The sequence below is a fragment of the Colletotrichum karsti genome, assembly GCF_011947395.1.
Source record: "Colletotrichum karsti strain CkLH20 chromosome Unknown Scaffold19, whole genome shotgun sequence".
NCBI classification, from domain to species: domain Eukaryota; kingdom Fungi; phylum Ascomycota; class Sordariomycetes; order Glomerellales; family Glomerellaceae; genus Colletotrichum; species Colletotrichum karsti.
This window is the reverse complement of record NW_024065919.1, coordinates 669,137-682,016: the sequence shown is the minus strand read 5'-3', so window position 1 is coordinate 682,016 and position 12,880 is coordinate 669,137. Positions and strand designations below refer to the sequence as shown.

The following is a 12,880-nucleotide window of genomic DNA, read 5'->3' as shown; positions in this document are numbered from 1 at the left end:
GACCCAGGTTGAGAACGTACTTCCCAAATCTTTCCCCTTTTCCTGGATACTGGACGACTCTTTCCATGGCACCAGGTTTTCCTTTGAGGACAGGATATGACGAAAGGGGATCTCCTTCCTTAGGCTTGCTCAGGTGTAGATGTTGACAACTGCTGTCAAGATATGTGGAAGGCGTACAAAGGACTTGCTCTCGTCCTTATACATTGTGTCCTCGCCGTCCTGATGTTTCGCCTTCTACAACCATCATAGTCAAACCAAAGTAAGTTGGACAGTTATGTTCCCCCGCAATGCATGCCTTATTCTCTGGGGAATCAACACCGCCTGGATTTAGTTAACAATCCTCTTTGACGACCACAAGAAGCGGGCAATTTGCGCGTTTCTCGCACTTGAGCACCAACACTGACAACGAACATAGAGACAATATGAGCGTCAATCACGCGGGCCTCCCCTTCCTGACGAACACGGGCCAAGCCCAAACCGCCAACTCTCCCCCCTCCACCGCGAACACGGCTCCTGTCGGTCCCACGGGACCTGTTGCCTCTGCCGGCCCCGCCGCCCTCGCCGCCGGTCCGGGTTCTCCCCGCCGTCCCCCGTTTATTCTTCGTTTTCTTCCATATTTCGTCCAGGAAATCATCGTCGCCATAAGCGACCCCAACCGCTCCGCTCCTCCTCTCCTCTGCTGCCTGGCTTTTCTCTGCGTCTGGGCCATCTCGGCCGCGTTGAACCCGATAATCCCGGGCCTTCGGGTTCGCATTGAAAACATCATGCGCCGTCGTATTTAGTTGTTGTTGCCGCCGCCGCCGTCTCGAAGGTCTTGCGGCCTCCTGCCAAGAGGTGCCTGCGAATATTACTTGTTTTGTGAGTCTGATCACTCCTTCATCACTCCACGAGCAAAATCTGAACTAACATTGCATTCAAGAAACACCGCGCTTCTACCATCCAAGGCTTGGAAGAGAACTTTGAGGGCTGTGTGAAGTCGAGTGAGAGTCGGTGTGGAAGGTTGTCTTGATGAGAGATGGGAACGGGCGATGACTATGACGTGGGAGCATCGGTACGCCCGAAGCGGCCAGCACTGTTGTGTACTGCCTTAGATGAAGTGCCCACAACGAGATACAGATACCGCTAAGGGCGGATGAGGAGGTCAATGGAAGGCGCAATGTTACTTCGTGTACGCCAACCAAGAGCTTGTCGGTAAGGTGTTCTCAGATGTGCTACCAACGATTGTAAATAACTGAATCTATTAATAGTAGAGTGAACGAGACAAAGCATGTCGGTCCCTAAATAAGCTGCCACATAATTCCCATGAATTCACGTCGTGGTAGTATCTAGCGGCGGCAGCAGTAAAACTGGAAACAGTCAGCAAGATCCGCCTCACGGTTCTCATGCAAACCCACATCTACTGAGCAAGGCTTGCCAGCATCACCGAAGTTATAGCCAATTCGACTTCCAATCCGTTGGCCTGTAGGGCAGGATTCCCTGGCGGTGCACCTGTTTCCGTCCATCGTGCCGCCCCTGTTGGCCCGATAACATTCCTGCGCCGATGCGAGTGGTGAAGCCAGAGCGGCGACGAAGATGAGGGTGGAAGTAAGTCTCATATCGAAGATGTTACGGTATAATTTGCTTTCAAAAGAGGTAGAGATGTATGGCTTGAGTGTGAGATGTTGAGACAGGCGATGGCGGGAAACGAGGAGGATTCTCGTGACATCTTATATACCACTTCCAAAACGGTGTTGTTTTCGTGTTCATCCCGTCTGAGCCTTCCGGAAAAGCATATTTAATTGCTTCTCAGGGCAGTTCAGATACTATTCCGGAAATGCCGTCTTACACGAGTTGATCCCGTCGGACTAGATGCTATGATCGACCTATCCCATCGGCAGCACGCACCGTAACGGCTTTTCCTGTCAACTTGGATAGTTTCTCATATAAGTAGCCGATGGGATACACAAGTAAGTCAATAATAGTCCATCACGAACGGAGGCGACAGCTGAAATAATTTCTCTCGCGCCCCGGGCCATCGTCCATGGCTTCGAGTAGAGCTCCTTGCGCAGATGCGAGCCAAGTAAGGCAGGCTGCCAAGCGCGCGGGAAGAAACAATCCGAAACTGCCATCGGTTAAGAGCGAAGAATTATTAGTATCCTCAACTCTGTTCTCCAAGTTGTCGGTCCCCAGAGTTGAGTTGTGGTCAGCAATGTTGCATGTGTGCTTTCAAGCAGTTGGATGAGGTGGGGAGATTGAAGGATTGAAGTCCAGGCGCACGGGGCGATAAGATAACCTACATCGGCACAGTGCTGTTCAGGGAATGGTGGGCTTATGCACAGTACAACCAGCCAGGTTCGATCTGAAGCGATCAATTCAATTAACAGACGCCTGTCATCAACATCCATCCTTCGTCCATCACCAATTACCAGCGCAACTAATTTTCCTAAACCTCAAATCCCCCCGAAGAATCCGCCGATCGCGCTCGCGTACACACGCGACAATTGCGCAACCTTCGACAATGCGACACGGCTTTCACCTCATCCACCGTTAAACGACAATGTCCTCGGCCAAGAACCTGGTCGAGTTCCCCGACGTGGAGGCCAAGCTCCAAAAGGCCCCCAAGCAATCCGCCTTCGAGAAGCAACGAGCCGAAGCCGAGGCGAAGAAGGCGCGCGAGGCCGCCGAGACCGCCGCCGTGTACCAGGACTTCGTCAAGAGCTTCGACCAGGACGACGACGACCACGACGCGAACAACACGACCAGTCGCTACGGCGGCTCCCTGCCCCCGCAGAGGCCGCCCAAGGGTCCCGGTTTCGCGCCGATAGGGGGAGGAGCCGGGGCGTCGAAGCGGCACTTCGGCGCGTCCGCGCTCAAGAGCGGACCGGGGAGCTTGGGGCCTGCGCCGGGTGGTCTGAGGAGCGGTCCGGGAAGCTTGGGTCCGCCGCCGGGATCGTTCGGACGGAAGAGGGGGTTCGACGCATATAAGCAGGAGAGGGATGGTCGGCTCGGGTTCGAAGACCGGGAGGAACCGCTTTCGGTGGCAAAGGTCTTCAACAATAGCGACGACGAGGATGAGGGCAAGTCGGACTCGAGGGAGGATATGGCGGTGGCCAGGCCGACTTTGCGGCTGTCGCAGCTGCCGCCCGGCACGTCACCGGCGTTTATCAAGTCGCTGATACCGGCGAACCTGACGGTCGAGAACGTGAAGATCCTGCCGCCCGTCGGACAGATGAGCTCGGAGAGGAAGAGCGCGGTGGCCATTGTTACGTTGTCACAGGAGACTCCGGCTACGGACATGGATGCGGCGGTCAGCTCGCTCCAGAATCGCTATCTCGGCTACGGTTTCAATCTCTCGTTACACCGGCATCTATCTTCGGCCGTTGCAAACGCCACAACCTCAGCACTCAGCAGCACCTCCGCGGCGTCGCAGCCTTTCGGCGCCAAGCCCGTTGCTCAGCAAACCGCACCGGGCAACGCGGCAACACAGCAATCCTTTCACCGGGGCTTCGCGCCACCGAGTTCTTACGGACCCAACGCTGGATCGGTCAACAGGAGCAACCTTCTTCACGTACCCGTCAAACCGCCAAACGACATCAAGATGCTACAGCTCATCAACAAGACCATCGAGTCCGTCCTCGCGCACGGCGTCGAGTTCGAGGCTCTGCTGATGACCCGTCCCGAGGTCCAGCGCGAGGAGAAATGGGCCTGGATATGGGATGCCCGCAGCGAGGGAGGTATCTGGTACCGTTGGAGGTTGTGGGAGATCATCACCGGGTCGGATTCACGCCGCAACAAAGGGAGATATCTGCCCCTTTTCGACGGCAGCCACGCCTGGAAAGCGCCGGAAAAGAGCCTACCGTTCGAGTTCGTCACCAAGATCGACGAGTTCGTGTCCGATTCCGAGTACAACTCGTCAGACGACGAAGACTTTGACGGCGAGAACCGCGAGGGCCAGGGAGCTGAGGCCGAGGCCACCTTCCTGAACCCACTCGACAAGGCCAAACTCACCCACCTTTTGTCACGCCTCCCGACGACGTTATCCAAGATCCGGAAGGGAGACATCGCCCGAGTCACCACTTTCGCCCTGACGCACGCCAGCAGGGGCGTCGAAGAGGTCGTCGACATGATCGCCTCCAACATCGAAAAGCCATTCGCGCTCACCGCCGCGAACCCGGAATTTCAGTCGAGCAGCAGCAAGGAGAAGACCAGACAAAGAGACGACTCTGAGGCGTCCGAGCCCGAACCGGAAGAAAAAGCCGACAAAGAGGGTCCCGACACCAGCGCGGCGAGCCTCGTGGGCCTATACGTTGTCAGCGACATCCTCTCCGCGTCGTCGAACAGCGGCATCCAGCGGGCTTGGCGGTATAGACAGCTGTTCGAGGGCGCGCTCAAGGAGCGCAAGATCTTCGAGGGCCTCGGCCAGATGGCCGAGAGGCTGAACTGGGGCCGCATGCGCGCCGAGAAGTGGAAGCGGAGCGTCGGGCTCGTCCTCGGCCTCTGGGAGGGCTGGTGCGTGTTCCCGGCGGAGACGCAGGAGCTGTTCGTCGGCGGCTTCGAGAACCCGCCGCCCCTCAAGGCCCGGGCGCAGACGCAAGACAACGAGGACGACGACGCCGCTAAGAAGGCCGGCGGCAGGTGGAAGCTGGTCGAGGCCTCGACGCCCAGCGCCGACGTCACCGCCGCGGCGACGCCGGAGCTCAGGATGTCGGAGAAGGTCACCCCCGATAGGGACGACGACGTCGAAGGGGAGCCGATGGACGAGGAGGATGTTGTCGGTGAGCCCATGGAGGACGACGACGTCGCTGGCGAGCCTATGGAAGATGACGTCGTCGGCGAGCCGATGAGCGAGGAGGACGTGGAGGGCGAACCCATGGTGGACGACGTCGAGGGTGAGCCGATGGACGAAGACGACGCAGACAAACCGGTGAAAGATCAGCAGGCGCCGAAGGACGCCGCCGCTGAGGGAGACGCCTCGATGGAAGGCGCAGAGGGCACGCACACAGTCGGACGGTTGCAGTTATCCTCCAAACCGACGGGGCAAGGCAGGAAACGGATGAGGGCGGTGGATATGTTTGCCGACTCCGGGGACTCGGACGAGGGAAACTAGGCGGCACGGCGTGTGGCGGACGCATATCACATCAGGCGTGGCTCCAGGGAGTGAGTGGTAGGGCAGGGGGTGTGTGGTGGCAGACGAGGGGCGGCGAGGCGGGCGGCTTCTTGGGGCGACAGACAATCTTGCTCACCTAGAGTAACGGAAGATCTCAGGGTGTATCCGAAGAAGCCTGTCCGCCCCTGTGTCCTGAGCATTACAAACGCGGATGTCTTGGCTGGACCGCGCCTGGGCTGGGGCCACGGGTGCGGGTTTGTGACGATCCTGCAGGGAACGGCGGGCGTGCTGCACAAGCATTGGGAGGTCCTCGCCGTTCCACTCACTCAGGCAGGCGAGAGACATCGCGTGGCATCGTAGATGCGCGAAGAGATGGGAGCCGCAGCGTGAAGAAGAGCGAAGATGAGACTCGATGGCATTAGTAATGAGGCGGTTCGTAGGTCAAAGCCGCCCTCGGTCCGGGACGTGTCTGTGAGATTCTGGTGTTGGTTGCGGCGCGCGCGGGAGGTACATCATCGACCCACGGCTCTGTTGAACTCTGAAGATCTGGAGAAGACATTTCACGTAGAAGAGCAACAAAAAGTAGATACCCTCACGAAAAGTGATTTGAAAGTAGACATATCCTGATCATGTTCCCAAGAGAGAAGCAGAAACCAAAGTACGACAAGCGCGGCTCTGAATGTTCAATGCTCCGCGGAGTGTCCACCTTTTTTTGGGCTTCCGAGATATCTCGGAAGCGCTATTGCTGCACAGCCATGGATACGCATTCTTCGTCTTTACCTTAGTAAGGAAGGGGGTGGTGGGAAGAGAGAGAGAGAAAAAGCGAGCTGGTGGTTAACTCGTTCGACGACGGTCTGCGTTGAATTTTGGTGTTCGGATCCGGCCAATCAAAACTTGCTCACTTCCCTTGCCTCTCGAGCCTCTGACGGTGGAGTATCGAATCCCACCCTCCTCCACGTCCGCCGGCCGTCCATGTCCACGTCCACTTTCTCTTTCTTGTTTCTTTTTTCTCTGTTTCTGCGTTTACCTTTCTCTTATTTCAGTTTCCCCGTTGACCATTACGCTTTACTTTCCCGATCCAGGGCGGTTGGCCGGCCGTGGGAATTTGGCGGCGGTGGTGGGGTGGCCCAACGGCGCAGATGTATGAGAGAAAGCCTGAGATGTGGAACTTGTTAAAGCCTCCTGCTGGCTGTGCTGCTAAAGACGGGAAAGCATTGACGGAGAGAGGTTCGGATCCTGCAGGGATTGAAGCATTTGGTAGATTCAAAAAGCAGGCGCATACATGTACCTCTTTGAGGGTTACTCATGGCATCTACAAAGTAGAGGTAGAGAACCTGAGCCGGGCTACCGTGGACTCGGCGCCGCCTCGCAAGTTTCCAAAACCAAGGTCAGCGAAACATTGCGGGAGGAAGGGGTCTTCTTTGATGTTGCAGCAGGACTCGGGTCCAGGACCTGGGATGAGGTTACCTTCCACGGCGAGGAGGGGCAAGGAAACGGGTGAGCGGGCTTGTCAAGATGCGAGAGAGACGTAAAGAAGGAATATGGCCGAGAAGGACAAGGAGGCTTTTAGCAAATGAACTGACCTGACTGGTTTCTGACTGCAGGGTCCGTTTGTCGGTGCGTGGGTGCGGGAGGAGACGAGACCAAGAGACCGACTAGGAAGACGATCTTTGTTAGCCTCCCATCTTCTTGGCCGGTGTATCCCGGCAGAGGAAACGCAACCCGTCTCGCAGCCGGAGCTAGTCTCGTCTTCGAGACCTTCTGAATCCGCGAAAGGTTGGGTGAGAGATGGTGGAGGATGGTCGCAGTGGACGTGGTCTGGACTTGTTCCTCGTGGCGGCAACACCATCACCGACGGGAGCCAGAGCCAGAGCCAGAGCCAGAGCCAGGTTTGCCGCAGAGGTCACCTTATGTCCCGAGTACCGGCGGAACTGATTGATTACCCCTCCTTCCCGTAGTCTTGTCGGGTACGGTAGCGGCAGCAGGAACGGCAGCGGCAGGGACCTTTCATATAAAAGTGCATGGAGGTTCGGCGGCGGCGCAAGCAGCGGGAGACGACATGTCGGTCTTAGATGGGATGACGAGGGAGGGGAGCTCTGATGTAAGGTGATGTAGGTCAAGTCAGGCTGGGGTTGGTCAGATAAGTTGCCCATCTGAGAGGTATGCGCCGAGGCCGAGCGAGCAATCTCATGTTCAACTCATGTAGGCGTATCTTTAAGGTAGGCACATGTTGTGTGAGAGTCCAAGAGTCGAGGAATTATACGACGGGTTTGGATGTACCCCTCTCATCAAAAGACGTGGAAAGATACATGTATAAATAGCAGGTGCAATGCGGTGCAAGTACAAGAGCAAGTGACCTCACAGGCAGAGAACAGAGGAAACCCCCGCACGTGGGGCTGTTTCGATGCGCTACCGGGAAGGTGAGGTGAGGTGGGCTTGGGGCGCTCCACGTCCTCCCTCGCCGCCGCTGATTCTCGTCCCGCCGACCGCCATGCCCGCTGTTGGCCGCCCGTGCTCCTCCTGCCTTTTTTTTTTTTTCTTTCTCTGGGCGGCTGGGCTGGGTTGGTCCAGGCTTTTAGCCGCTACATCTAACTTGTTAGCGTCTCGACTGAGAGTGAGATGTTGTTCATCTTGCAGCATTTCTTCCATCACTCGTCGTAGAGAGAAAGCCCCTAATCCCGGGCAAGATATCGACTACAACACGAGGCAAGCACAGCACATAGGTAGCACACATGGGCCATCCTTAGTGGGCTTTGCCGACGTCCGTCCACCCAAACGGCCCACCAACCCAAGAGATCCAGCAACAGCACCACCATACCTTACCTTGCCATCCTTAACTGCTGCCATCCCTCCACACAAACATTTCTGCCGCTGTTGCGTCTGCGTCTGCGTCTGAGTCTGAGTCTGAGTCGTAAACTAGCCTTACTCGCTTTCCGACCCGGCGCCTTTCTTTTCCAACTCATCTTTACTCTCAATCTCAACTCTTTCCATTCCTCAAACGCCGCTCCTCCTACCAGTCGACATCCTCACCGAACTGATTGCGCCTGAGAGAACCTCGTCACACCCTCATCGTCGCTCGAACTCACACTCATCCCGATTTACCGACCGTTGCCCACCGGCACTACACGCGAGAGACACAGTCAGATCCCGATTACACTCACTCAGCGACGCCCAACACTGTATTCGTACACCCGATAGCAGGCGCCCGCCTCCATGTTTCACCTCGCGGCTCACTCCAAGGGTCCAAGGTCAGCCGGAGTCAGAGCCAAATCGACACTTTGAGAGCTGAGAGATTCTTTCTCTTCCTGAGCCTCGTCTCGTCGTCAATCCCGCTTTCTCAAAACTTCAATCTTCGTCGCCGAATTCTCCGCCTCCCTCACGTACCACAGCCGACGACAACTGAGACCCGCGAACCACCACCAACCGCCGCCATGCCGCTCATCAACGGCCAGAAGATGGCCTGGTAAGTCGCCGTGTATCCCTCTGCTCCCACTCTTCAACTCCGCCCTGCCTCTCACCGGCGCAACTCCCCTTACCTGAACACCGCGCTTTGTCTGCTCATCTCTCCAACCCCGCATTGTACACCGTCGTTGAGACTATGAAGCTGACTCTTCATCGTGCCCGTCGCTCAGCGAGCCATGCATCCGTGGTCATCGTTCCACCAAATGCACACACGCCAATGAGCGCCTGATGGTCCCCGTACGAAAGCCCGGCCGCCCCCTGAGCACATGTCCTCACCCGCCCGCCCGCGGTTGCGGCTGCGGGAGCGTGACCGCCGCCATCCCGAGGAAGCAGAAGTGCGGCTGCGGATCGAGCACCGCTGGCACGCCTACCGAGTCCTCCGCGGCTTCCAGCATCATCAAGGCCGAGTCGCCCGCGAGCGACGCCCCGCCAATGTCCCCGACCAAGGCCCCCGCCACCTCCTTTCGAGTCCAGAAACCAACGGCCAAGTCCGCCAGTCGCAAGCAGTCCTTTGACCCGGCCAACCTGGAGAGGATGGACGCCGCCCATGTCAACATACTGAACCCTTACGAAATGGCCCAGGCCAGCTCTATGCCCCACGCGAACGGTATGGCCGGTATTGCGGCCCCGAGGCCCGGGATGGAGTACGGCGCGATGCCGATGATGGCTCCCGTCAACGGGGGCTTCCACCAGCCCATGATGTACCCGATGTTCCCGCAACAGATTCCAGGCATGTTCCAACCGGGTTCCATGATGCCTCAGAATGGGGCTCTGCCGACGGCTGCAACGCCCAAGGTTGCGCCGACACCAGCACCGGCAAAGGCGACAAACGGGGGATCTTGCTGTTCCGGCTCAAAGAACGGGACCACACAGGCGCCCACTGCTCCTCCCACACCCGCACTTACCACCGCGAGCACAAAGGGCTCATGTTGTTCGGGCAAAACCAAGAGCGAGGGAAACACGACACAATCTTCGAGCGTAAACTCAAGTCCAAAGGCTCAAACAAAGCCGAAGACCGGCGGCTGCTGCTCCAGCAAAGCAGCAGCACCACCGATAAACACGAACGTGGTAACGAACGGCCACATGCCGAATGGGCACATGTCACCAAACGGCATGGCCATCTCGCCCTTCCAAACACCAATCGCCATGCCGCAGGGCATGTACCAATCTTACTTTCAACCGCACATATTCACCTACCCACCGCAATACGGATCGTACATGTCACCTCTGCAACCCGCCCAATGGAAAGAGACCATGGACGCTTTGCAATACGGCCAGCCGACGCCGCAACCGACAGGATTCAACATGTCGGCACCCCTCAACTTTGCCCCCGAGGGCGCGAACCCCGCCGTCTCCGAATCGACATCGCACATGTGTACTTGCGGCGACGGATGCCAGTGCATCGGCTGCGCCGCCCACCCTTACAACGACGCGACGCAGGACTACGTGCGCTCGGCGTGGGAGAGCATGCTCGACGACTCTTACGGAACGGCCAACGGGGCGAGCACGAATGGACACGTCGAAACCGCCGCGACGACGACCAACGGAACCGCGGTCCGCGGCGTCGAAGCCCACACGAACGGCGAAAACGGCGCCTCGCCACCGGCACCGCAGACGCCCTCCGACGCCGCCTCGGGACTCAGCGAGGAACAGGCGCTCTCGGCCAGCGACTTCTTCTTCGTCACGTACCCGTTCGGCGGCGACGCCTGCGCCGGCGAGACTTCGTCGTGTCCCTGCGGCGACGACTGCCAGTGTCTGGGATGCACCATACACAACACATCGATCGAGGTCGAGTCATGAAAAAAGAACATGCGGAGGGCTTTGCTCGTCACAAAGAGAGACGAGGATTTTAAGGTTTTTTTCCAGGATATATTCACGCCGGCATGCCACGTTTGGGGTAATGAGAAACGGGAAAGGTCTGGGAGGCCGGCATATGCGTGCCGTGATGGGAACTTTGCATCTCGCGGTGTTGATCTTTGTTTTTGATTGTTACCACAGGCGATACCCTCCCATTGGCTCTATCGCAGATGTTATAGATATCTACCGTATCGTACCGGAGATCTTGGGATCCCGGGATTTCCAGGTCACTCGCCACTGACGAATGTGAGTTCGTTTCTCATCACCGTACAAGAGGTTTGCTATGTTTCTGTGATTGAAGAACCTGGTTGTACGAACAAGCTGAGCTCACAAGCTGAGCTGCCCCGTACCTCAGCTCAGCTCAGCTGCCTCGTCGCTCAAATTTCCGGCGAATATGGCATAGCCGGCATTTAAACACCGCCGCAGCATTCCCCTCGGCCCGGTTCGTCGACGAAAGCTCCCGTGGTGAGGGGAAACCGGCAGCCTGTGCCCGGGTTGTACGCCAGGCGGCGACTTTTCCGGAGCCGAGTTCAGGGTACCCACGCACGGGTCCGGATCCCAGCCACCCTCTCTGCGCCTGTTCGCGGGCTCCAATTTTTTCCCCTTCAACCGCCCAACGGGACGCGCTAGCGCTTTCGTCTTCACTCTTGCAACTACATCTCCTAACTACCGACTTGGACAAGACAAAACGATACCAATTCATCCGAGCTCTACCAGATCATCGGTTACATTCGCCAAATCACATCAAAATCTTCTTTATCAGACGGCCGTGCGCGACTTGAACCCCGCAGGTTTTTCTCGGGTCGTCGGCTCGACTTTCGCGACGCCCTGAAACTGTAGTCAAACAAAACGACGTTCCCTTCGACCCGTCGACAACCAACCCCCACCGCGCAACTCTGGGGGATCATCCTTGTGTTTTCCCTCGTGAGACTTCTGGCGGAAAGCTTGAATTGGTCCCAAGTTGTTTTTTTCTTTCTGAAGCAAGTCATTCCCGTACGACCGGTTCACACGTCTGGGAAAACCCCCCTCTTTTTGGCTTTGTTCTTCATCTGGTGTCGAGGGAAAGGAAAAAGGAGGGGATCAGCACGACACACACACACACACGCACAGAGTTCAGGGAATCATGTCTGATTCTCGGGACGACGCGCGGCGTTCGCACACTCGGACCCGGAAGTCGCGGAGTAGATCGCCGGGACGGAGACGGGACGATGTTCGACGTCGGTCGCCGGTCGACGAGCGCCGGGAGCGGAGACCCGGGTCCGAGGAGCGGGAGGGCCGGAGGAGACGGCATCATCACCACCACCATCACCGTCACCACCGGGACAGTCCTAGAGAAAGTGGTCGCTCCGGCAGCAAAGACGTCGTCGCGCCGGTGTCTTTACCCTACGACGCGCGCGCCTTATCGAAGAACGACTTGGACGTCTTTCGCCCGCTGCTGGCGTACTATCTCGATCTGCAGAAGCAGAAGGACGTCCGCGACATGGACGAGAGGGAGGTCCGGGGCCGGTGGAAGAGTTTTGTGGGGAAGTGGAATCGGGGGGAGTTGAGCTCGGGTTGGTATGATCCCGAGATGTTCATGTCTGCGAAGGAGAGGTGGTCTGAGGATATGCCCCGCAGGGTCGTTGACGATGAGGTCAGGAGGGGGGATAGTGAGAAGGAGGACCGGAGCGACGAGGACGATGACGAAGAGGATCTAGGCCCGCGGCTACCGCCCTCCGCACGAGACGGCGCACAACGCTCCGGCCCCGGCATCCCGAGCCTCGCGGACCTGAACCTCCAGCGCGAAGACCGCGCCGAGGACGCGCAGCGCGAACGGGAGGCGCAGATCGCGGACCTCAGATCGCGGCGGAAGGACGACCGCAAAACGCAGAAGGAGCGTCTCGACGAGCTCGTCCCGCGCGCCGAGGCCGGGACGCGGGAGCGGATGCTGGAGAAGAGGGCGCTGGTGAACGAGAAGATGAAGGACTTCAAGGACAAGGGCGGGGACGGGCAGGCCGAGGTCGGGGAGCGGGAGCTCATGGGGGGCGGGGACTCGTTGGCGGAGTACAAGGCGATGAAGGCGCGGGAGGAGAGGAAGAAGACGGAGAGGGAGATCCGGAGGGAGGAGGTCGCGAGGGCGAGGGCTGCGGAGAGGGAAGAGAGGGTGAGGGAGTATCGGGAGCGGGAGGAGGGGGTCATGAAGGGGTTGAAGGAGTTGGCGAAGCAGAGATTTGGATAGGTTGGGAGTTGCGGGCTGGGTCATTTCCAATGGGACTCGTTCAGCCATCCGTGCATCATTAAACATAATCAAAATGTTGCTTCGAAATCTTATTGATACTGTTATCGAGCATGAATCATTCTGAGGCGGTTACTTTGCACGACGCAGTGAACTCATGGCTTGGAGATACCAGTGGTTCACGACCTGAGGCCCGAGTCGCTCACAATCGACATGAGCTTCCGCTTGACAACGTCCCAAACAATGTAAACCGTTTATTA

At 57.8% G+C, this 12,880-nt stretch overlaps 3 protein-coding genes across 3 annotated transcripts; all 3 read left to right on the top strand.

Moving 5' to 3' along the window:
- Positions 1 to 422: 422 nt before the first annotated feature.
- On the top strand, positions 423 to 782 carry CkaCkLH20_06538 (uncharacterized protein; the record flags this gene model as incomplete). Its single annotated transcript, XM_038889255.1, has 1 exon — positions 423 to 782. One exon carries the CDS (start codon positions 423 to 425, stop codon positions 780 to 782), a length of 360 nt encoding a protein of 119 aa, XP_038745553.1.
- Positions 783 to 2,536: 1,754 nt separating this feature from the next.
- CkaCkLH20_06537 (coatamer subunit protein) lies at positions 2,537 to 5,086 on the top strand (the record flags this gene model as incomplete). The annotated part of the gene is made up of 1 exon (XM_038889254.1): positions 2,537 to 5,086. The coding sequence occupies one exon, from the start codon at positions 2,537 to 2,539 to the stop codon at positions 5,084 to 5,086; it is 2,550 nt and encodes an 849-aa protein (XP_038745552.1).
- Positions 5,087 to 8,517: 3,431 nt separating this feature from the next.
- On the top strand, positions 8,518 to 12,623 carry CkaCkLH20_06536 (grisea protein; the record flags this gene model as incomplete). Its single annotated transcript, XM_038889253.1, has 3 exons — positions 8,518 to 8,549; positions 8,719 to 10,299; positions 11,732 to 12,623. 3 exons carry the CDS (start codon positions 8,518 to 8,520, stop codon positions 12,621 to 12,623), a joined length of 2,505 nt encoding a protein of 834 aa, XP_038745551.1.
- Between the last annotated feature and the right edge of the window lie 257 nt (positions 12,624 to 12,880).